This window comes from Protomyctophum bolini, assembly GCF_963924005.1.
Source record: "Protomyctophum bolini genome assembly, chromosome: 23".
In the NCBI taxonomy this organism is placed as follows: Eukaryota; Metazoa; Chordata; class Actinopteri; order Myctophiformes; family Myctophidae; genus Protomyctophum; species Protomyctophum bolini.
In genome coordinates this window covers 23,457,292-23,481,496 of record NC_137884.1, presented here as the reverse complement: position 1 = coordinate 23,481,496, position 24,205 = coordinate 23,457,292, and the positions used below count along the sequence as shown (strand labels likewise).

At 44.4% G+C, this 24,205-nt stretch overlaps 1 protein-coding gene across 1 annotated transcript; it reads right to left on the bottom strand.

The window, feature by feature from the left end:
• On the bottom strand, positions 1–19,791 carry gnsa (glucosamine (N-acetyl)-6-sulfatase a). Its single transcript, XM_080757880.1, has 14 exons — positions 19,438–19,791; positions 18,593–18,652; positions 15,741–15,947; positions 15,123–15,188; positions 12,019–12,117; positions 9,310–9,477; positions 8,690–8,772; positions 8,172–8,290; positions 7,560–7,663; positions 6,863–6,964; positions 6,192–6,302; positions 5,386–5,496; positions 4,063–4,223; positions 1–2,093 (listed from the first exon to the last, which is right to left on the bottom strand). Exons 1-14 carry the CDS (start codon positions 19,618–19,620, stop codon positions 2,018–2,020), a joined length of 1,650 nt encoding a protein of 549 aa, XP_080614006.1. The 5' UTR covers positions 19,621–19,791; the 3' UTR covers positions 1–2,017.
• Positions 19,792–24,205: the final 4,414 nt, after the last annotated feature.

Below are 24,205 nucleotides of genomic sequence, written 5' to 3'. Positions count from 1 at the left end.
GAATTTTTCAAAAATAGCAGACCTACAAGCTCGTATCGCGCCACTCGGTGGCGCGATATGAGCTTGTAGATCTGCTATTTTTCAATAGGTAAAGCATAACATGATGCCAACACCAAAATGGGTGCCCGGTCAGAATGGGTTAAAATGGGTTCTTTTCACTTTTTGTTCTTTTTAAACCTACAGTATGAAAAAAGGATGACCAACCTTGTAAATAACATTTTGTAGAAAAACAACCCAGCTAGTTTTCTGGCAGTGAAAAGGACTTCTCTAGAAGTAGCCCCTCGTACGAGTTATCCCACTCTTTTACCGTTTACCATAATTCATTCATTACACAGAAAAAAAAAAAAAGCTTCTTACAGGATTCACATTATACAAAGTAAAGCAAAAAGTGTGTGGGCACTCGGTCTACTTCCAATGTAACCACATTAATTTAACACATTTTCTAAAAGAAGTTTAACATGCCCTAAAACATGTAAACTCCGATAGATATAATTATTTAACAATTGTTGAATTTTGTTGCTAAGATTTGAGGTTTTGTTTAAATTGGAAGTGAACGAACGGCCCCATAACCCTGATGAGTGGAAATCACCGTGAATTTACGAGGTTTTGATGAAAGTAAAGTATTAAATTAAATTGGCCAGTAATTAAATGTTTGCTAGTGGAATATCACTGTCCAGCATTCCCTTCGTAGCGCTGTACTGTACTGTACTGTACTGTACATACAGTAGTGTGTCTGCGTGCATTGTCTCGTTAAACAACAGTGATAGTTTTGTCTGCAATATTGTACCGGGGGATGATGGACAAAATGAAAAGTCAATCTGGGAGAGATAAATCAACTAGTCCACGATATTATATAAAAAAAAAAAGAAGCAACATTTTCTTATAATGAATCAAACCAGTGCTGCAGCCCCCTCCGGGTCATCCGACAGTCACGCGAAAACTAAACTAGCAAAAATACAAAAAAAAAGATCCTGTGTGTTAAAATGTTTCACTAATAAAAACAACGCGCGCGCTCCACACATGACAAAGTGGACGTGTCGTTTCCATACGAGTTGTGAAAGCATTCACGGGAAAGTGTAGTACGATCGCTAGCAAAGATCCAATGACTTCATTAAACTTCTTCAGTCAATCATTCATTCCTAGCTGAGAAATGAACCAGGTGCAACAAAGCAACAAAAGAAACACGTAATGAGTGTCTCTTTCAGGTCTCAGTATAATATATGAGCTCACTATTTTTTTATCAGCAGTGCATTAGGCACATCATTCTGGCTTGGATCAACCGACCAACTCTTCTTCTTCACTAGATTCTGAAAGGCAAAAAGAAAGGGAGGAGGGTACCTCGAGACGTATGGTAAGATCTAGCTTGTTTGTGGAAAAATAGAGTTGTCTATTAAATGATTTAAATCGCTTTCCAGTATGCCTGCTCTGATGAACATCCTCGGTGTGAACACACCGGCTCATTTCAACGTGGACACGAGATGAACACAGACGGTTACCATTATCTGGAAAGAAATTAAACAAATCTTAAAATAACCTGCACAACCGGTCTGAATAATCTAGCTTGTTGAACACCCTGGGGCCATGACGAAACAAAGGCCCCCGCCCCCCACCTAAGAAGAACATTCAAATGGTGGGCATTGCACTTTAGAAAGGCCTCCGAATTTAGAACTGCTGCTATGTAAAAAAATAACAGGGCAACCTATTCCAATACATGACAAACTGGCAAAAGGATGCCTGGGTTACAACAACAAGGCAGCCTATTCCAATACATGACAAACTGGCAACAGGATGCCTGGGTTACAACAACAAGGCAGCCGGAAAAAAAGACTGAAAATAAAGAAAAACCTTTTCAACACAACAGCCCTTCTTCCCTCCATCTTCTCCTTTTTGCTCCGTGTGTGTCTTTCGTTCCCCGCCGCCGCCCCCCCCCCTCCTCCTCCTCCTCTGTTGATGTGTGGGTCTGTCTGTGGTTTTACGCCCCCTCCTCCTCTGTTGATGTGTGGGTCCGTCTGTGGTTTTACTTCGCCGTTCGCCTCGCTCTGCCGACGCCCGGTCTGTTGCCGGGGAACATCTGACGAGGGTCAAACTTAAACCTGGGGAATGACGCGGCGACGTGTTAAGGCCTATTCATAGTGTGGATTTTCGGTTGTGAGCTGACCACCACGACCACCGCGACCACCGCTGACCACCGCGAAATAACGCTGAGAGGTGGTGAGTAAAAACAGAGAGAAGGGCTGGAGTGGTGGTGGTGGTTTGCTCTTCACCGCGGCTCGTGACGTCATGTTGTAGTTCGGTGCAGGTCACCTAACCACCGAAAATCCAGACTATGTATGAGCCTTGAATTAACCCATTTAGACCTGAGAACTGATTATACAAAATGTGACTGTCTTCTAAATCATGACAGTTTTCTGAGACTCTGTTCCTGATTCATGGATCAAAGTACCCCCTGCTGATGACTACATGTTGCGTAGAAAGAGAGAAAACTATATATTGTTGCCGTCTGATAGAAACCTCAGAACTCCATATTTCTACTTTTTGCAGTAGGCCTACATGCCCCATAGACACAACGTTATGACATAGACATGCCCCATAGACATGCCCCATAGACACAACGTTATGCTGCCCCTCGGTAAGATGGCCGCCACGTAGCGACGTCGCTCCCCATTGGCCAGAGCTAGGGTCTCCAGTTGACGGGTCAGCAGCGATTGGCCATGTCACTGCCCCCTCTCCTCCAGGCTTCCAGCTATAGACAAAATTCCGCGGAGGGGAACCCCCGGGGCGCAGCCATCACCGAGGTGCCACCAGCACCAGCTATAGCGAACATTACGAGTTTTAGGCCTCTTTTACACGCGGCGACCATCTCCAGATAAAACAACAAAGTCCCGTTGTGTTCTCATTTTTTTATTGACCCTTTACACGAGAACACACACTTTATGAAAACGCTATAATGTGGCTAGGTGGCGTTAGCCGGCTGCCAAATAGACCAGTCACCCACGTACGTAAGAAGAAGAACCCCCTTCACGCAACCCGATCAGAGTTTTGCTTCCAGAACACAGCATGGTTGTGGCCGTCACTCGCTGCCTGCTTTCTACTAACGCATCGAGGTGACAGACAGGCTGTCAGGCAGCCCAGAGCATGCATGCAGGCAGAGTGCGCCACGGGATGGTTATATATTTTATAATAATAAACATTGCGCTGTGAGCCAACGTGAGCCACGATGTCATAAGTTTTGCGGATTCACCGTTTTGCCTGTTTACACGGAGGAGGGATAAAACGGCGTTCTCAAAGATTTCCACTCTGGAAGGTGGTTTAACTTTGTTGCGTTTTCACCTCCTGAAAACACTGCAGTCGTCTAAACGGACACCAGCAAACGATACTTTATTTTGCCGTTTTATATGAAAGACCACCTCAGTTAACTCTTTACGCACCGTGCTTCGTAGACCATGGGCGTAGTTTACTTTATGTTTACGCACCGTGCTTCGTAGACCCCGGGCGTAGTTTACGTACCGTGCTTCGTAGACCCCGGGCGTAGTTTACGCACCGTGCTTCGTAGACCCCGGGCGTAGTTTACGTACCGTGGTTCGTAGACCCCGGGCGTAGTTTACGTACCGTGCTTCGCAGACCCCGGGCGTAGTTTACGTACCGTGCTTCGTAGACCCCGGGCGTAGTTTACGTACCGTGGTTCGTAGACCCCGGGCGTAGTTTATGTTATGTTAACGCACCGTGCTTCGTAGACCCCGGGCGTAGTTTACGTACCGTGGTTCGTAGACCCCGGGCGTAGTTTACGTACCGTGGTTCGTAGACCCCGGGCGTAGTTTACGTACCGTGGTTCGTAGACCCCGGGCGTAGTTTACGTACCGTGGTTCGTAGACCCCGGGCGTAGTTTACGTACCGTGGTTCGCAGACCCCGGGCGTAGTTTACGTACCGTGGTTCGTAGACCCCGGGCGTAGTTTACGTACCGTGGTTCGTAGGCCCCGGGCGTAGTTTACGTACCGTGGTTCGTAGGCCCCGGGCGTAGTTTACGTACCGTGGTTCGTAGACCCCGGGCGTAGTTTACGTACCGTGGTTCGTAGACCCCGGGCGTCCGACAGGTCTGCCCGGAGCACGACTGCAGCATCATCAGCCGGTGGTTCATCTTCTCCAGCACTTCCTGGTCGATGGACTTGGCGATGTTCTTCAGCTGATAGGGGTCCGCCGTTATGTTATAAACCTCCACGAACACCTGGGGAAAGACACCATGATACGTTATGAATAAATAAGTTATAAATATGTCTCTATACTGTCTGTCAGCCTTGAGTAGCGGCTAGGCGACGGCCTATAATTTAACCCATTCTGAACGGAAACCCATTTTGGTGTTGGCATCATGTTATGCTTTAGCTATTGAAAAATAGCAGATCTACAAGCTCATAGCGCGCCACCGAGTGGCGCGCTATGAGCTTGTAGGTCTGCTATTTTTGAAAAATCGAAGAACGACTGACGTTTTTTTAATCAGATCTCAGGTCAGAATGGGTTAATCAGACCAGTGTGTGTCCTAGTGGAAACCTCATATGAATCTGATCTCAGGTCAGAATGGGTTAAATGACCGGTGATATAATTTAAATAACCGGTTGTCGGAGGGGAGGCAGAAACGTAGCCTTTGCCTACAGTAAATCCACCGGCGCCCATAGATCTCCATATATGGAGATGTCCTGACATCACAATGATGCATCATTGTGATGTCAGAACAGGCCAGCTCCATAGTTCCAGGGGTGATCAGTGCCCATTCATTGGAGGGCGATCAGGTGTGATCAATTGGCTTAATAAAGGGGCGAGGTCACGCAACACTGTGATGTCGGAACCTCAGTGTGATGTCAGAACAGGCCAGGTCCATATATGGAGATCTAGAGGTAATCTGGATTTGGGCCCGGACCGGTCCTGAGCCCGGGCCGGTCCGGAGCCCGGGCAGAGGCTTTTGTGCTGGTTCTGGACAACCGATGTACTCGGTGAAGCGGTTCTCCAGTTTATGTGGATTACAGACGTACATACACATGTACGTACACACAGACAGACGTACATACACATGTACGTACACACAGACAGACGTACATACACATGTACGTACACACAGACAGACATACATACACATGTACGTACACACAGACAGACGTACATACACATGTACGTACACACAGACAGACGTGCATACACATGTACGTACACACAGACAGACGTACATACACATGTACGTACACACAGACAGACGTACATGCACGTACACACAGACAGACGTACATACACATACGTACGTACACACAGATACGTGGTGCATTCATTTTATGAAGGCTGCCACAGAATGAGGCAATCTATAGTGGGCGTTTTAGGACAGAACCCCCCCCTTTCCATACCTCATTGTCGTCAAACTCGCAGTACTGGAGGTTGGCAGAGGCGGCGATGGTGCGCACGCAGGCATACGTGTTGTTATAAGAGTCCTCGCACACGCAGTCTGGGAAACACTCCTGGGTGGAGAGAGAGAGAGAGAGAGAGAGAGAGAGAGAGAGAGAGAGAGAGAGAGAGAGAGAGAGAGAGAGAGACAGAGGTAAAAAACAACACTACTCAGAACACTAGTAGCTTTTGGAACTATAGTAAATGGTAAATGGTAAATGGTGCATTTATATAGCGCCTTTATCCAAGGCGCTTTACATAGATTGTGCATTACATTCACCCATTCATACACCGATGGCAGCGGAAACCATGCAAGGCACCAACTAGCACATCGGGAGCAATTAGGGGTTCAGTGTCTTGCTCAAGGACACTTCGACAGTAACTCTGGGGGAGCCCGGGTTTGAACTGGCAACCTTGCGGTTCCCATCCAGGCACTCTACCCCTGAGCCACTGCCGCCCCGTACAGGCCTGGAGCAGTTAATCAAGTCATCTTACTTAAACTATTATAAAAAAGTATCTATTGATAATCTATTCCTATTTTGAGATCATTATCATAGTTGAAATCTTTCAAAACATTTCAGAAATTAGTGAAAATAGCAGATCTACAAGCTGTGAGAGCTTGTACCGTTTTATTATATTTTGACACTTGCTTTGGCTATGAAAATGTATGTTTTCTCATGCCAATGAAGCTCCTTTGAATTGAAATTGAATTGTATGTAGATGTAAAAAAAAAAAATCACACCCGTGGGAACTGAGTGGTGCAACGTACCGAGACTCCCGGCCCCAGGATGGGACAGGCGGGGTCAGACGTGTTGTGACCTTCTCCCTCGTACTCCACCAGGATGTCTGTCCTCCAGGTGGTGCTGTTCACCTTGCCCTCCTGAAAGGACAAGCACAATGCTTCTATTACTGTAACTGTACATATACTGATCATATAATATATCTATCCATCCATCTTCAACCGCTTATCCGTAGTCGGGTCGCGGGGGCAACAGCTCCACCAGAGCGCTCCAGACATTCCTCTCCAGAGCAACATTAGTGACTTCCTCCTGGGGGGGATCCCGAGGCGTTCCAAGGCCAGTGAGTCGATGTAATCCCTCCAACTGTGCCTTGGTCTGCCCCCCGGGGTCTCCTCCCAGTGGGACGTGCATCGAGGACCTCCCGAGAGGCATCCTAACCAGATGCCCGAACAATCTAAGCTGGCTCCTTTCCAGGCGAAGGAGCAGCGGCTCTACTCTGATCATATATAGAATACGGTATTATCATTTTTAACCGCAATCCTACAGTCCAAATTAGCAGAGCGATTTTCAATGAGTGACAATCTGCGCACATCTAAGCTTACAATGGTAGTCGTTAATATGCCCATTTTGATTCATGCACGCGATGATCAGCAAAGACATCACAAACAAACAAAAAATTAAAGTGGTGAAAATGGATCACCATGACGGGAAGGAAGGACATGCCGTCCATCTGCGTGTTGTTGACGTTGTAACCGCCAATGTCCAGGATGGTGGGACCCAGGTCAACGTTGGCCACCTGCATCTGAGAACACAGAGGAGAGGCGAACACCTTAAAGTGTGTGTGTGTGTGGGTGTGTGTGTGTGTGTGTGTGTGTGTGTGTGTGTGTGTGGTCGGCTGTACCTTTGACTACAGCCTGGAAGAAGCCTTTCTAACCAAAGTGCTGAAGTATCAGCAGCTAGTGCAGACCATCTCACAGCTAGGCTACAGATGTAAACTTTTAGTTTTTTATCTTTGGCAGCCCAGGGCATGTGCATAAGTTGGTTGTGAGGGGCTTACAAATGGCCGGCCTTTCCAAAAGGAGAGCCAAGCAGTTAGCTCAGAGGTACTGCTCAGTTTCAGCCATTATAGGAAGCCGCTCAATTTGGAGGAGGCGTTGTTTCCTTTATCCATGATTTATGTCTGCTGCCCTGTGTCCGACATGTCAGCTGTACTGTATGTAACGATGCTTTGCAGTCCATGCACGTTGTAAGTGGCTGCTCTCCTATTGTCAAACTGCACTGGCAGTGTTTATGTCCTTTGTACAAGGTATTCCTGTACTTCTCATTATGTGGACATAAATAAACATTTCAAGTGTGTGTGTGTGTGTGTGTGTGTGTGTGTGTGTGTGTGTGTGTACCTGGCTGGTCTGGTTGGCCTTGATGTTGGGTCCTCTGACCATTAGAGGTACTCTGATGTCAAACTCATACAGCTGTCTCTTATCGAGAGGAAGAGAGAACTGGCCTGAGGAACAGAGACACAACATGAAGGAAAGACCATGTGAAATAGAACTGGCCTGAGGAACAGACACACAACATGAAGGAAAGACCATGTCAAATAGAGAAAGGAGAGCCACAGCCACTGCGATTGATTAGAGCAGTGGTTCTCAACCTTTGCAGGCCGTGACCCCAGTGTTGTTTTCGTCGACTAAAACTAAGACGAAAAATGTCGACTACCTTTTTCCACTGACGAAAACGAAATGGAAACTAGATGAAAACTAAGCTACGATGACTAAAAACTGAGACTAGATATACTGACAATTTCGTCAACAAATAAAGACTAGACTAAAATGTTAGGAAGGGACTAGTGGACAAGAGATCCAGTATAAGTCATTTTACACTTGGTTGCATGTGTTGTGGGCTCGTAGATCGGCTATTTTCAGCAAGTGAAAAAAATCAGCCATTACGATGGCATCAAGGCTCGCCTGTGTGTGTGTGTGTGTGTGTGTGTGTGTGTGTGTGTGTGTACGTACCCGTGTGGTATCCGTTGTCGGAGGTGAAGAAGACGTACGTGTTGTCCAGTTCTCCTCTGACCTCCAAACTCTTCACCACCTTCTCCACCAAGTCGTCCACTGACAGCAGAGTGCGCCACCTGCAGGAAGGGAGGTCACAATGCAACATTATTCTCCACCGACATGAGTTGGTTCTGTTTCTGCGCGCATCTCAAACTCACAATAATTAGCCCACGTGCTCGTGGGCTAATTATCTCATATAATTTACGATTTAGCGAAAAAGCGGGTGCCTATCGGCGATAGTTCCAAACATTGCTCCTATGGCTGGAACTATTCCATTGAGATACAATGAGCACTTCCGCATTCCATTGTTACAATGAGAGTCAACGGGAGTGTCATTACTCTCTTACTAGATTACTCTGGAAACATAGGTTTTTCAGAAAACTGTTTATAATCCTTTAGAAGCCTTTTTTTTTTTTAATCGGTCTCAGGTCAAAATGGGTTAATGATGAAGAGTAAAGTGTATGAAGGAGACTGACCGTTTCCTGAAAGCGTCGTCCAGGAAGTCCACGGAGGAGTTGGTCATGGGCGTCTTGGCCTGCCTGATCAACCAGTGCTTGTCCTGGTAGGAAACACAATAAACCGAGGGGCGTGTGAGCTTGTAGATCTGCTATTTTTGGCGAATGTATTTATATAGCGCTTTACATAGATGAATGAATGCATGACTTTATTTAAGTGTCATGCCACCTCGTGGCCCATCCCTCATATGACACCTTTTCATACAGTTACAATTATTTGGATTATACACGTCTTTTTACACTGGTTACCAGTAATGCCGATAAGTCTACTCGACATGAGTACAACAAAACAAAAATAAACAAAGCTTGATGCATAGATTGTGCATTACATTCACACACACATTCACACACCAATGGCGGCGGAAACCATGCAAGACACCAACCAGCACATCAGGAGCAATTAGGGGTTCAGAGTCTTGCTCAAGGACACTTCGTAGTGTCCTTGAGCATGAGCAAGCTCATGGGAGAGCCCGGGTTCGAACAGGCAACCTTGCGGTTACCATCCAGCCACTCTACCCCTGAGCCACCGCCACCCAGAAAAAGGGAAGCATGTGGTTAGAAAACAGAACGAGTGGCCCCACCTTGCCGTGAACGTCGAAGTTGGGGTCCCTGGGAGCCTTGGTGTCTTTGAACCGGTCCTGATACTGAGGGGCCGCCGTCCAGGGGGAGTGGGGGGCCGGGGTGGAGATCATCATGAAGAACGGCCTGTAGTTGGACTTGTACGCCAGGAAGTCTAGAGACATGTTGGCCTGAGAGAGACGGAGTGGCGGTGGAAAGATGGAGAGGGATCAAAATAGGTAAATTTCTTCACCTGTAATAGCCTGTGTACATGTTTACTAGGGATGTCCCGATACACTCCAGATACCTCAATTTCTGTGTTTGCCGATACCGAATACCAGTGTCGTGATCTCATGTTGTTTATAGCTATATATCTGATGTTGTGTTTATAGCCATCTAGCTATATATCTGGTGTTGTGTTTATAGCTATATATCTGGTGTTGTGTTTATAGCTATATATCTGATGTTGTGTTTATAGCTATCTAGCTATATATCTGGTGTTATGTTTATAGCAGAATCCTCACTCAAATGTGCACTTGCAGTTTGGGCAACACTTCACATGTCCCAAAATTTTATTTACCTGCCATAGTGTCAACCCCTCATCCCTGTGTGGGATCACTGGTTAGACAGCCATAGTGTCAGCCCCTTACCCCTGTGTGGGATCGCTGGTTAGACTGGCATAGTGTCAACCCCTTACCCCTGTGTGGGATCGCTGGTTAGACTGGCATAGTGTCAACCCCTTACCCCTGTGTGGGATCGCTGGTTAGACTGGCATAGTGTCAACCCCTTACCCCTGTGTGGGATCGCTGGTTAGACTGGCATAGTGTCAACCCCTTACCCCTGTGTGGGATCACTGGTTAGACTGGCATAGTGTCAGCCCCTTACCCCTGTGTGGGATCGCTGGTTAGACTGGCATAGTGTCAACCCCTTACCCCTGTGTGGGATCGCTGGTTAGACTGGCATAGTGTCAACCCCTTACCCCTGTGTGGGATCGCTGGTTAGACTGGCATAGTGTCAACCCCTTACCCCTGTGTGGGATCGCTGGTTAGACTGGCATAGTGTCAACCCCTTACCCCTGTGTGGGATCGCTGGTTAGACTGGCATAGTGTCAACCCCTTACCCCTGTGTGGGATCGCTGGTTAGACTGGCATAGTGTCAACCCCTTACCCCTGTGTGGGATCGCTGGTTAGACTGGCATAGTGTCAACCCCTTACCCCTGTGTGGGATCGCTGGTTAGACTGGCATAGTGTCAACCCCTTACCCCTGTGTGGGATCACTGGTTAGACTGGCATAGTGTCGACCCCTTACCCCTGTGTGGGATCGCTGGTTAGACTGGCATAGTGTCAACCCCTTACCCCTGTGTGGGATCACTGGTTAGACTGGCATAGTGTCGACCCCTTACCCCTGTGTGGGATCGCTGGTTAGACTGGCATAGTGTCAACCCCTTACCCCTGTGTGGGATCGCTGGTTAGACTGGCATAGTGTCAACCCCATACCCCTGTGTGGGATCGCTGGTTAGACTGGCATAGTGTCAACCCCTTACCCCTGTGTGGGATCGCTGGTTAGACTGGCATAGTGTCGACCCCTTACCCCTGTGTGGGATCGCTGGTTAGACTGGCATAGTGTCAACCCCTTACCCCTGTGTGGGATCGCTGGTTAGACTGGCATAGTGTCAACCCCTTACCCCTGTGTGGGATCGCTGGTTAGACTGGCATAGTTTCAACCCCTTACCCCTGTGTCGGATCGCTGGTTAGACTGGCATAGTGTCAACCCCTTACCCCTGTGTGGGATCGCTGGTTAGACTGGTATAGTGTCAACCCCTTACCCCTGTGTGGGATCACTGGTTAGACTGGCATAGTGTCAACCCCTTACCCCTGTGTGGGATCACTGGTTAGACTGGCATAGTGTCAACCCCTTACCCCTGTGTGGGATCGCTGGTTAGACTGGCATAGTGTCAACCCCTTACCCCTGTGTCGGATCGCTGGTTAGACTGGCATAGTGTCAACCCCTTACCCCTGTGTGGGATCGCTGGTTAGACTGGCATAGTGTCAACCCCTTACCCCTGTGTGGGATCGCTGGTTAGACTGGCATAGTGTCGACCCCTTACCCCTGTGTGGGATCGCTGGTTAGACTGGCATAGTGTCAACCCCTTACCCCTGTGTGGGATCGCTGGTTAGACTGGCATAGTGTCAACCTCTTACCCCTGTGTGGGATCGCTGGTTAGACTGGCATAGTGTCGACCCCTTACCCCTGTGTGGGATCGCTGGTTAGACTGGCATAGTGTCAACCCCTTACCCCTGTGTGGGATCGCTGGTTAGACTGGCATAGTGTCGACCCCTTACCCCTGTGTGGGATCGCTGGTTAGACTGGCATAGTTTCAACCCCTTACCCCTGTGTCGGATCGCTGGTTAGACTGGCATAGTGTCAACCCCTTACCCCTGTGTGGGATCGCTGGTTAGACTGGCATAGTGTCGACCCCTTACCCCTGTGTGGGATCGCTGGTTAGACTGGCATAGTGTCGACCCCTTACCCCTGTGTGGGATCACTGGTTAGACTGGCATAGTGTCGACCCCTTACCCCTGTGTGGGATCGCTGGTTAGACTGGTATATTCACCGATACCGATATGACCCGATATGACAAATCAGGGCCGATCCAATACTTTTCCCGATACCGACACAGTATCGGGACATCTCTAATGTTTACCCAGGGGTGCACATAACGGTCATCTCACCAGCACATCTGTCAGGTAGTCCTTGCTGTAGTCGGCACCGTGTTGCTGAGCCTTCCCATTGATCGACAGGGTGTAGTTGTAGTATTTTGAGTTTCGCTCCTGCAAAAACACCCGAAACATTAATATTAACGCCAAAGCCAAATTACAGCTTACAGACACCGTTTGATCCAGTTGAAAAACATTAGCTCATTAGCTCATAGCTCGCCACTGAGTGGCGCACTATGAGCTTGTAGGTCGTCAAAATGTGCCTGAAATCTTTGAATTATGTTCTTTCAGAGCGAGTTTTTAACTCAAATCTTTGCTACTGAGAGGGTCCCTGGAACTACATCTTTTCAGATGGGAGGTCAGCGGCCAATGTCATGTATATTTGGGGTTCCTTGACATGAATATGTTTGAGAACAACCGACATAGAAACATGTTTCATTCAGAAAAGACATTTTTTAAATTTCGACGTCAGGTCTAAATGCGTTAAGCAGGGGCCCCATGCAGGCCCATGGGCCGCAGGTTGAGTAGCACTGTTTTGACCATGAAGTCCGACATGTCATTTTGATTATCGAGTAATAATGTATTTTTAGTGTGTTTATTTGTAAAATATGATGCGCCTCACAGAGCCTGGTCAAGACTGGTCGAGACCTGGTGGGAACCAAGAGCTACACCATCCTGGTGTCCTAACATTTTGAGTTCAAAAATAGAACAAGCTTAATGAACTTCTGACAGGTCACGAGCCTAGCTGTAACTCAAATCTGTTTATACCAGTGTTGTTTTTGGCAGCATATCGTAAAATTATGTTTACATCTTATATTGTTATTTCCATTTCTGCTAAGCAGCAAGCTATATACTGTATGCTTAGATGATTTCGATTTATATTAAGATAAATTTGCGCGACTGTAAAGACAAAACAGAAGTGGGACGGAGGGAGGCTTCACTTCCACTTTATATTTTACGCAGTTTCAGTCATAGTTTTAGTTTACATTTAGTTTTAGTCACATTTTACTCACCTGGAATGTTTTAGTAGACTACATATCATCATAAGATTTTAGTCGACTAAATCTACAGTTGATTTAGCCTTGATGGCGTCATAATTACACTTGCTGAAAATAACCGATCTACAAGCTTGCATTTTCAGCATGCAACCAAGTGTAAAATGACTTATACTGGATCTCTTGTCCACTAGTCCCTTCATAACATTTTAGTCTAGTTTGTTGACAAAATTGTCACTATATTTAGTTTTAGTCACAGTAGCTTAGTTTTCATTTAGTTTCCATGTAGTTTTCGTCAGTGGAAGCATTTTTAGTCTTAGTTTCAGTCGACGAAAACACTGGTTTATAAGATATTCAACGGTACAGATAAGGTTGTCTGTGGTCATATTTATGAGTGAGAGCTGACCTCTTGTCCACACACAACGTCCTGAGACCGAAGGAGTCAGTCGTTATAGCATGCACAGTATTTCCAGTCTAATTTTAGCTTGTCTGTCAGACCACTTCCACATGCAGAAAGCAGAACAAATTGAGAGGACTCAATGTGACTGCACTATAACTCATGACAACGTTCTCTCAGATCACAATATTAGACCCATACAGTACGCACAACAATGCTACAAAAGCATGGATGACAGTACAGTAGCGAACATTATGATACTTAGTTTAATAAAATACCCCCAATATCGATATTGTGATGACATCGTGATGACAATGTCAATTACGTTTTTCTTACTTAAAATAAAAATAACGCCATATTACGATATCCGAAATCCTAGACCTATAGACAATATCCAGTCTAAGATATCTTATGGGTCTATATTATAATCAATACATGGTCCATTGTACACGCACAAGCCCTAGTAGTGCATAACAGTGTTTCACGTGTTTCACGTGCACTGTCCGAGCCATGCCACCCTCTTCCCCAGGTATGTCTGGCAGTGGTTGTTGGCATTACAGACCTGTGCTCCCAACCAACCAACCAACCTTTAAACACCCATTTTAAATCACCCTTACGCTAGTGATTACCAGCTCAGTGGCCTCGTGTTTAGTGTGCCCTGGCTGAGATATTGAGAGGTCAGGGGTTCAATCCCCCGCCTGGACTATTAAAAAAAAATGGTACCAAATAAATAAACCTCTTTGCTTCTTGGCACTCGGCATCATCAAGGGGCATGTTGTGACAGACTGGCATCAGGTCCATGGGGGTGTACATGTGTCCAACATCGAGGGGCATGTTGTGACAGACTGGCATCAGGTCCATGGGGGTGTACATGTGTCCAGCATCGAGGGGCATGTTGTGACAGACTGGCATCAGGTCCATGGGGGTGTACATGTGTCCAGCATCGAGGGGCATGTTGTGACAGACTGGCATCAGGTCCATGGGGGTGTACATGTGTCCAGCATCGAGGGGCATGTTGTGACAGACTGGCATCAGGTCCATGGGGGTGTACATGTGTCCAGCATCGAGGGGCATGTTGTGACAGACTGGCATCAGGTCCATGGGGGTGTACATGTGTCCAACATCGAGGGGCATGATGTGACACACTGGCATCAGGTCCATGGGGGTGTACATGTGTCCAACATCGAGGGGCATGATGTGACAGACTGGCATCAGGTCCATGGGGGTGTACATGTGTCCGGCATCGAGGGGCATGATGTGAAACACTGGCATCAGGTGGGGGGTGTGCATATGTGTGTCCAGTTGCCTCACGCTACAGAAACAGTGACCTACGTTATGGGCCACATAACGGCTCTTGTGGCCGTTGATTTCCCCCAAGACTAATAATTACTATGCTGGTGATTCACATAAGCTCAAAATGTAGGTGCATATCATATGCACGTTTTTAACGAATCAGCAGCGCTGCCCTCTGGTGTCGAGCATTGATGAGCTCATAGCGCCATGTGGAAGAGTGAGTGAGTGACAGGTGTCATGGTTATGTTCAATTAAATTGGTTTAGTAACTGCCGATGTGATCATCAGATCACACACACACTAGTTTTAGACGATGGGGGAGCGGAGCCCGCGATCGAACTGGGAGCCTGGTGGTTCCCATCTGGCCACTCTGCCGGACACTCTACCCCTAAAGCATCGTGGAAAAGATGAGGGCGTTTTTTTTTAAACACTTACCAGTCCGACCCAGTAGTCCCATCCCAGGGGGACATGTTCCACACCTCCAGCCTCTGGATGCCCATACTAGAAAACACACACACACACACACACACACACACACACACACACACACACACACACACACACACACACACAGTCAGTTCTCGTTTCCATTGGACCATGACTCAAAAGTCATCACAATGCCATACTGTACCGAGAGTGCATCTTATGACTACTCTGTGATCGGACCTTATGACAGTCTGTGTGCTCACACACACACACACACACACACACACACACACACACACACACACACACACACACACACAGATAGATAGCACTTTATGTAAACTTAGATAGTATTTTAGACAGACTTATAGCTCGTTACGTAGACGGCACTAGAATTGCATTTTATGTAGTTATAGCACTTTATAGTATATTGTATAATATATAATGTAGTATAGTATGTATAGTTGACATAGATACTCCACTGTTACGTTCTTAGTTTATACATGATTCATCATAACTACTTTTTATGTGATGTATGCCATGCTTTTTGTTTTTTGCTTAAATGTAAGTCGCTCTGGATCAAGAGCGTCTGCTAAATGCCAGTAAATTGTAAACCCCCTCATTCACCTCGTTGAGGTATTTCCCTGCGAAGAAGGTCTGGTATCCCGCGTAGTTCTGGAGCAAGGCGGGGAAGGTGGCCGGCTCCTGGCTCTTCTGCCAGGCCGGGCTGCTGCAGTTCCCCTCCAGCGTGTTGTTGATCACGTGGTGGTTGTGGGGGTACTTCCCCGTCAGGATGCTGGCGCGGCTGGGGCAACACAGCGGGCTGGCCACGAACTGGACGAGAGAGAGAGACCCGACCCAGGGAAAAGAGAGATAGGAGGGAGGAGATAACCATTAAACATTAGTGCTGACCAACCATTAAATATTTTTATCGCAATTAAATCGCATGATTTATGTAATTAAGTTAAGCAAATAAGTCCTCCGTTTCTATCAGTTCACATTGTACCTTAGACTAGAGGGTAAGTATTTTATATAATACCCCCCAATTAACACAGGACTGGAAAGAATGCTAAAATACCCTGTATAGTGTATAGTATACTGTGTGTTGGTTAGTTTACTGTTGACTGAGAAAACATCAGCTAATCATCTGGGGGGACCTCCCAAAATAATTTGGGGATCCACATGTTGAAAACCACTGTCCAAATAATGGTCCCTGACCATGCATTTAGTAATGTGGCAAAGTGAAGATTTTGTAATTTCTTCCACGGAACAGTGCACTAAACGTCTGTGCACTGTTCCGTGGAAGTGCGTCAACGTTATCAGAATTACTGGGAAGTCTGAGGTTATGAAATTCCACAGAAAAGGCAGTTAGAATCTCAAGAAGGGTGAAGTGTACAGTCAGGTACCAGCTTGCCTGATTGAGTCATCATTATTAGGAAATGTTAATGTGCCCATGTCATCATGTGCTATACCTTGCACATATTTGCCATTTTTAGGATATATATATATATATTACTATTATTAAAATAGTTATAATAGCCATATTGTATGTTGGATTTATGCGAAAGTATGTTATTGTTTTATTGGAAATAAACTAAAACCATGACGCTACTGCATCTAACAGGCGGCAGCAGATACGGCATGTCTGTCAGGGTACGTCTGACAGACATGCTAAAATACCCTGTATATAGTATACCGTGTGTTGGTTAGTTTACTGTTGACTGAGAAAACAATGTTTCAGTTGCACATTGAGCTAATCATGTGGGGGACCTCCCAAAATAATCTGGGGATCCACACTGTCCAAATGGCTAAAATAAATACACATGCGATGAATTGCGATTAACATAACAGTGAGTGACTTAAACCATTCTGACCCGAGATCAGATTCATACGAGGTTTCCACTGGACACACACTGGCCTGATTAACCCATTCTGACCCGAGATCAGATTCTAAAAATGTCAGTCGTGGCGCGCTACGAGTTTGTAGATCTGCTATTTTTCAATAGCTAAAGCATAACATGATGCTAACACCAAAACGGGTTCCCGGTCAGAATGGGTTAATCACGACTAATGGAGTTACAGCCCTACAACATATATGGGTTCGGTTTAAAGGCACAGTGTATTTTTGTTTACATAACTTCCCACCCAATCCAATCCACTTAATTTATAAAGCACATTTTTATACAACAAGGTTGAAACAAAGTGCTGTACACAAAGAAATACTAGAATATCAAGAAAAGAAAACAACAACAACAACAACAGTACATAAACAGGGCAACATAAGGACACAATGCAGTGGAAGCAGCAACTCTTAATCACTATGTTCAAATGCCAAGGAGTACAAGGATTGAGAAGCTCTGACATGAGGTGGAAGTTCATTCCACAGTGTGGGTCCTACAACAAAAAATGACCTTTCCCCCCGGGATTTCAGCTTGGATTTAGGGATCTTGAGAAGTGACTGGTCAGTCGACCTCAGGGCCCTTGTCGATACTTTGGGAGCTACAAGTTCCGATATATAGACTGGTGCCAACCCATTTACAGACTTAAAAGCGAACATTAAAATCTTAAACTGGATCCTGTAACGCACCCAGGATTAATAGTTTCTCATCTTAGGTACTGCCTGCCTCCTCCTCTGTCACACAGGCTTAGTTGGGACAGAGAGTGAAGCAGAACAGAGTGAATGAATGAATGAATGCATATTTTATGAGATGCAGCATGTACGCTTGTAGGCTAATGGGTAATTAAAGAAACAAACTGTTTTCATGCAGTCGACATACTGCACGTGTAACAGAGTTTCCACTTGCTCCATCAGTAATGACATTTCTTATTGGTTAGTGGGCGGCACCTCATTGGATAACACTGGTGTCCACGTTTAGAGTGGTGTCAGTCTAACATGAGACATGCCCCATGGTAAGATGTGTTCCTCAGCACACTATATTTTCAACAAGAGTCTGTATGTTTACTGTGATACTGTCTGTGATGAATACTAGTTGTTCTAAACATGCCAAATGTACCAACATGAAGTGGTGATGTTTTGTACATGTTTTCAATTCATTACTTTGACATACTAAACTGTAAACTATTTATAAAAACATGCTCTTGGTCACACTGTTAATTCTGTTATAGACGTGCTGAGGATTGGGTGTGTTACACAGACAGAAACTGACCAGATACGTCTGTGTATTTACCAGATTAAACTGTCAACAAAGAGAGAAGTCGTCCGGAACTTCATTATTCCACAACACAACGCAGATCACAAGTTACACACGCACACACCTATTACTTTCTGTCAAAGTCCAAGAACAGACTGCAGGTATAGCTGAACTCCTGCCGTCTTTTGCCGATAAGGCACTGCAGGAAATCGGTTATGTCACCAGAAAAGTAGGATCAATATTCTCTTGTCTTTAGCCTGTCTCAGTGGTTGAGCATTGATAACAGGGAGAATGTTGAGGAAGGTGATGGTATATAATAGTACTTACAGCGTTGGTGAACGATATCCCTGCATCCCCGATTAGTCTTTTTGTCTTGGTCATTGGAGACTGAAATAAAATAAAGAAGATCAATACATAGAGATAAGATAAGATTTTTAATCTGAATAAATATACATCCATAAGTTCAAACAGAAACATAATGTTGAAACTTGAAATCTATTCCCTCAAACAAATCACAGTGGATTGTGTGACAGGAGAGATCAATCTATCGGATTATGTAAACCAACCAGTGGTCCGGGGACCACCAGTGGTCCTTCAGGGAGGGGGTTCCAGATGGTCCCCAGATAAATGATGGAGAGTTGGGAAAAACCAAATGGACCCTTAATAGATATTTAACTCTTGAGAGCGTAATGGTTTCATTTTACACTCTCAAGAAGAGTGATCTTATTGTTAAACATCTGCATTACTTAATGTACAATAAGTCTACACAATTAAGAGAATGTAGAAGAATTGTGGACATATATTCTTTATCTTTAGTCTTGGGTCTGATGAGGCTAAATGTCATCAAATGGTGCATAAATTCCGAATACAAAATAATGCACCTTAATATGAAAAGGGATGAAAACCACTGATGTAACACCCCAAAAAAAGCATTAGAGACTGACTGAGTCCGACTGATTGATTGATTGATTGATTGACCTGAACATTTTATTAACAGTTTGTAGAGTGGGTACGTTACAGTGCAACAAGTACAGGTACAAAATCTCCTATTAAAGAGGATAAAACCAGAAAAAAAGGCACTATAAAAGACTTGTTTACACCAGGATCCTGCGCCGTGCACCAGATTAAACAATTATAAGAGCTACATTATGAATCCGTTTTCACTGACTTACCAGACCTCCGATGGCGATATCCAAGTCATCGGTGAGAATCAGAACTATGTTGGGTCTGTGATACGACTCCACAGCCCTCAGGTTGACCAGCAACAACAAAGTGACGCAGATGAAGAAGAAAACAGATGAAAGCTGCAACGACGTCCTCGGCGGAAAGAATAAGCGCCGATCAGCCGAAACCATCTTCACAACAACTGTCTGAAGATTGTGTTGTGGTTGTTGTGTCTCTCGGCTCTTAATAAAGGACTGATCAGACAGAATAATGTTGTGAAACAGTCCCTGAGAAGGACGGCCTTTTTGCTTTCCTTAAAAACAATTAAGCAGCAGCAGCACTGCCCACCCTGTGTAGCTGTGTGTTCCTGGTCATGTGCTCTCTGCCTACGGAAGCCCCACAGTCAGCTGACTCATGTGAAGAAAGACGCACATGAGTCAGTATAATGATGTCATCATCATCACAGCTATAATAATCATTTATTATAACGGTCCATTATTTATTCGGCATTTGAGCCACGTACAGTAGGCCTACAGTATACGGACCACCGTTTGATGACATTTTCCCTCGCAGAGTTTTTAACTCAAATCTTTGCTTCAGGGGGGGGTCCCTGGAACAACATATTTTCAAATGGGGGTCGGAGGCCAATTACATATAACTTTTGGGGTCCTTCCTTGACATGAAATATTGAGCACCACTGATATAGACACATGAGGTTTTTCAGAAAAAAACCATGCAACCTTTTAGCAGTATATATATACAGTAATTCATGCATTTTGTGGTCAAGTATGTAATATATACCTTATTTTAGTCCTTTTATATACTTGCATTACTTTTATTTTATTCTCTTCTCTTGATGTAGGCAGCACTTTGAGATTTGTTTAAAATCTAAAGTGCGTTATAAATAACATGTATTATTATTATTATTTATAAGGCACCAACCAGCACATCAGGAGCAATTAGGGGTTCAGCAATCTGAGAATCCCATCGTCAAATATTCGGGAAAACAGCGCCTCCCCTGTTGTTCTCGAGGCAACAGTCTGTCTTGAGAGACTAGGGGTTCAGTGTCTTGCTCAAGGACACTTCGACAGTAACTCTGGGGGAGCCCGGGTTCAAACTGGCAACCTTGGGGTTACCATCCGTCCACTCTACCACTAGTTGGACTCGTAATATGCCATGTCATAGTAAATAAGTGTCATATTGTGAAGATAACCTGGAGACTTGACATTCAGTAATTGGGTCTTATAGGCCTATGATCAAAATAAGAACATTATGATGGTTTGTATTACCCAGACATAACCTTTATCTGTAAACATTATCTGTTATTGTCAACAATTTGCACTATTTGTCTAAAAACTCAATATGTTTTGCTCAGGCAGAACAATATAGTTTTTTTAAACCATAATGTGTGATACACACAAACATGAAAATGTAAAGCCGCCACGACTAGAATTTTAAAAAGAGAGAGAGAGAGAGAGAGAGAGAGAGAGCGAGAACACCTGAAAACAAAATAAAATGTCATTCTGTATACAAAGAAAAGAACATGCAAATGTGAGTCATGTAGTTTTCCTCGAGGTCATTTTTTATTTAGAGTGCCATAATTTGTGCCGTCATTCCAGCTAGGAGGTTAACCAAGAATAATTTGGTGTAACGTGACTTCATTCTTCATCCAAACACATCGACGTGGAGACATACATACAGTATACTGTATATACGGTACATGCCAGCTTCGCAGGTGCTTTCAACTGAAATGTTGATATTAATGAACAACAATATTTTTGTAACACGTTTTCCGTGTGTATAGAAAACACCAGGGATGTTCAGGTGTTGTTGGATTGACAATAATGTTGTCTGACATCAATTATACGTTATACGGTGTAAAAACACAAACAAAACAAAAATGTATTTCCGTTAATAAACCCAAGGACCCCCCCTTTTATTTTCTCTCTTTTTTCACTTTTCTTCTTTCTTTCTCTGTTTTTGTTATTATCCTAGTCAACTATATACTAGTATATATGTATAATGATGGTTGTGGATTATGTTTGTTCTTTCCCTTAGCTGTTTTTTTTATTTATTTTTATGTTTTTAGTTATTCTTCTGGCGCTGATTTGAATGTCGTCTATATCTGTTTTTGGCATGCTACGGGCTGACCCAATGTTGGGACAGCAGAAGACACTTGATGTCAAAATGTAAAAGAAATCAATACAAAATTATAAATAAATAAAAACTAAAATTAGAACGTTATGTTCAGTGATGAATAATAACAGATACCGTGTTTTCTCACAATGCTCTCTCTCACACACACACACACACACACACACACACACACACACACACACACACACACAGTGCGTTCATCATCATGAATGTACCAGTTAAGAACCAGCAGCAATGCTTAACCCATTCTGGGCGGGAACCCCTTCTGGTGTTTTAATCATTATGTTATACTTTAGCTATTGAAAAATAGCAGATCTACAAGCTCATAGCGTGGCACCGAGGTCTGCTATTTTTGAAAAATCTTGAAAATTTCACGCAAATCTTTGAATGTATATTCATTCACAGCGAGCGTTTTAACTCAACTCTTTGCTTCTGTGGGGGTTCCTGGAATAACATATTTTCAGATGGGGGTCGGTGGCCAATTACATATCATTTTTGGGGTCCTTGACATGAAATATTGAGCATAGAAACATATAGGTATTTCAGAAAACTGTCAGTATTTAGAAGAGATTTTTTACATTTTGACGTCAGACCTAACCGGGGACCACCAGTGGGCCTGGACTGAGTTCCAGGTGTTACGCAGCTAAATGATGGACAACAATTGGTAACCAAATTGACCCTCATTAGATCTTTAACTCGTGAGAGCGTAAAATGAAACCAAATGCAGTGCTCTGTTGCTCTCAAGAGTTAACATTATTGTTAATCATTGTCTACACAATTAAGAGAATGTAGAAGAAATGTTATTTTATGGTGGTACAGCATGGAACTGTGGACAAAATGTTATTCAACGATTTCAACAAAAAAACAAAAATCTCATGGTGGTCCGTAGCTCAGATGGCGAATAAATAATGAGTCTTGGCATGAAAAAAACCCACTGGCATAGGGCATGAAGATTGTGTTGCCATGGAAATAAAACACATGGTGATGTACTGTAACAGGTAAAAAAAAAAAAGAATAAAGAAAAATAAAGGTTTCAAAACCAGCTGGGAGTCTTGAGGCGAGACCATATTGGCCAAATTCGATCCATAATTCTGCTCTGCAACTCTATGGCGATCTGTATACTATACGTTTGATAATGATATTTCTTTTACATTTTCCTTCAGCATCGGAATGCTGAATTAATTCTTTATATATTATTATGCAACTATATTTCAGGGCCCATAGTAGTACACACAAAGCGCCATGGCTTGACGGTTGAGCAGTTCCATTTACAGCGTCTTAAATTACTGGCCGGTACAATTACATTCCTTCATTCTTTGTGTTCAACACTTGAGTCAGACATACACAAACGCAGACAGACAAGATAAGTAGTCTCGCGTAGCTAGACAACTATTCCACAATCTCCAAATTCTATTATAGTCTGGAACTACAGCTCCTGAAATCCGAGTAAGGAAGCTGGCATTACCCGTTCACGAAAATATATCTTAAAAATTATGTTTACATCTTATCTTGTTATTTCCATTTCTGCTAAGCAGCAAGCTATATATGCTTAGATGATTTCAATTTATATTAAGGTAAATTTGCGCGACTGTAAAGACGAAACAGAAGTGGGACGGAGGGAGGCTTCACTTCCACTTTATATTTGACTCATGATCAGAGCTTCCGTTGCTCCAGACTGTATGACGGAAGCGTTCGAAAATTGCGAGAGGCAACAGTCTGGCAACGCGAGACTACAAGATAAAGCAGACCACTTGGGATCAAATGGTAAATACACAGACCTTTACGTCCTTAAGGCGGACAAGTGCTTCAACAGAACAGTGACTTTTAAGACAGGCTTCTTTCAGACACAGAAGACCACAGGATGAACCTGCGATCTGGACTTTTGGATGCTAACAATGGGTCAAAATAGCAATAATTACAAAATAAAACGTCTTGGCACCACAATCTTATGGATGGCTTTTTGTCTAGAATGAATCACGTGTCTTGGACAGCGACAATCTCTGCAATAGAAATGTATCTTTTAAACTCATCATGTTTCTCTATTAGAGCCAAGGGAGGTCTGCGATAGGCTGCTTTAAAGAGAGAGAAACATGCTTTCTTTCTTATATATTCCCATTTACCAGTGTTTGAGACAGGGTTTGTCTCACATACTCACATTTGTGTTCTCACCTTATAATTTAAGTAAATACAATTTTTACATTCTCAGAAATGAGTAAAGACGAAATGCGAATCAATGTCGTTAAGTTGTGAAAAGCTTTTTCTTTTGTTTTTGCGAAGGCTTTTCTCTATACACATTAACCCATTTTGGGCGGGAACCCCTTTGGGTGTTCGCATCATGTCATGCTTTAATTAGCTATTGAAAAATAGAAGATCTACAAGCTCATAGCACGCCACCGAGTGGGCGCGCTACGAGCTTGTAGGTCTGCTATTTTTGAAAAATCGAAGAAAGACTGACATAGAAACTGGTGTGGGTACCGTGGCACAAAGTTTAGCAACTGACTACGTGGTGTTCCCGTGGCGGATGGGCAGGCAACATGGTGACACTGTGGAACGACAGCCATGCGTGTCCGTTATATACCACTAGGGTTGGGAACCTTTGGGATTTTTAAAACGATTCCG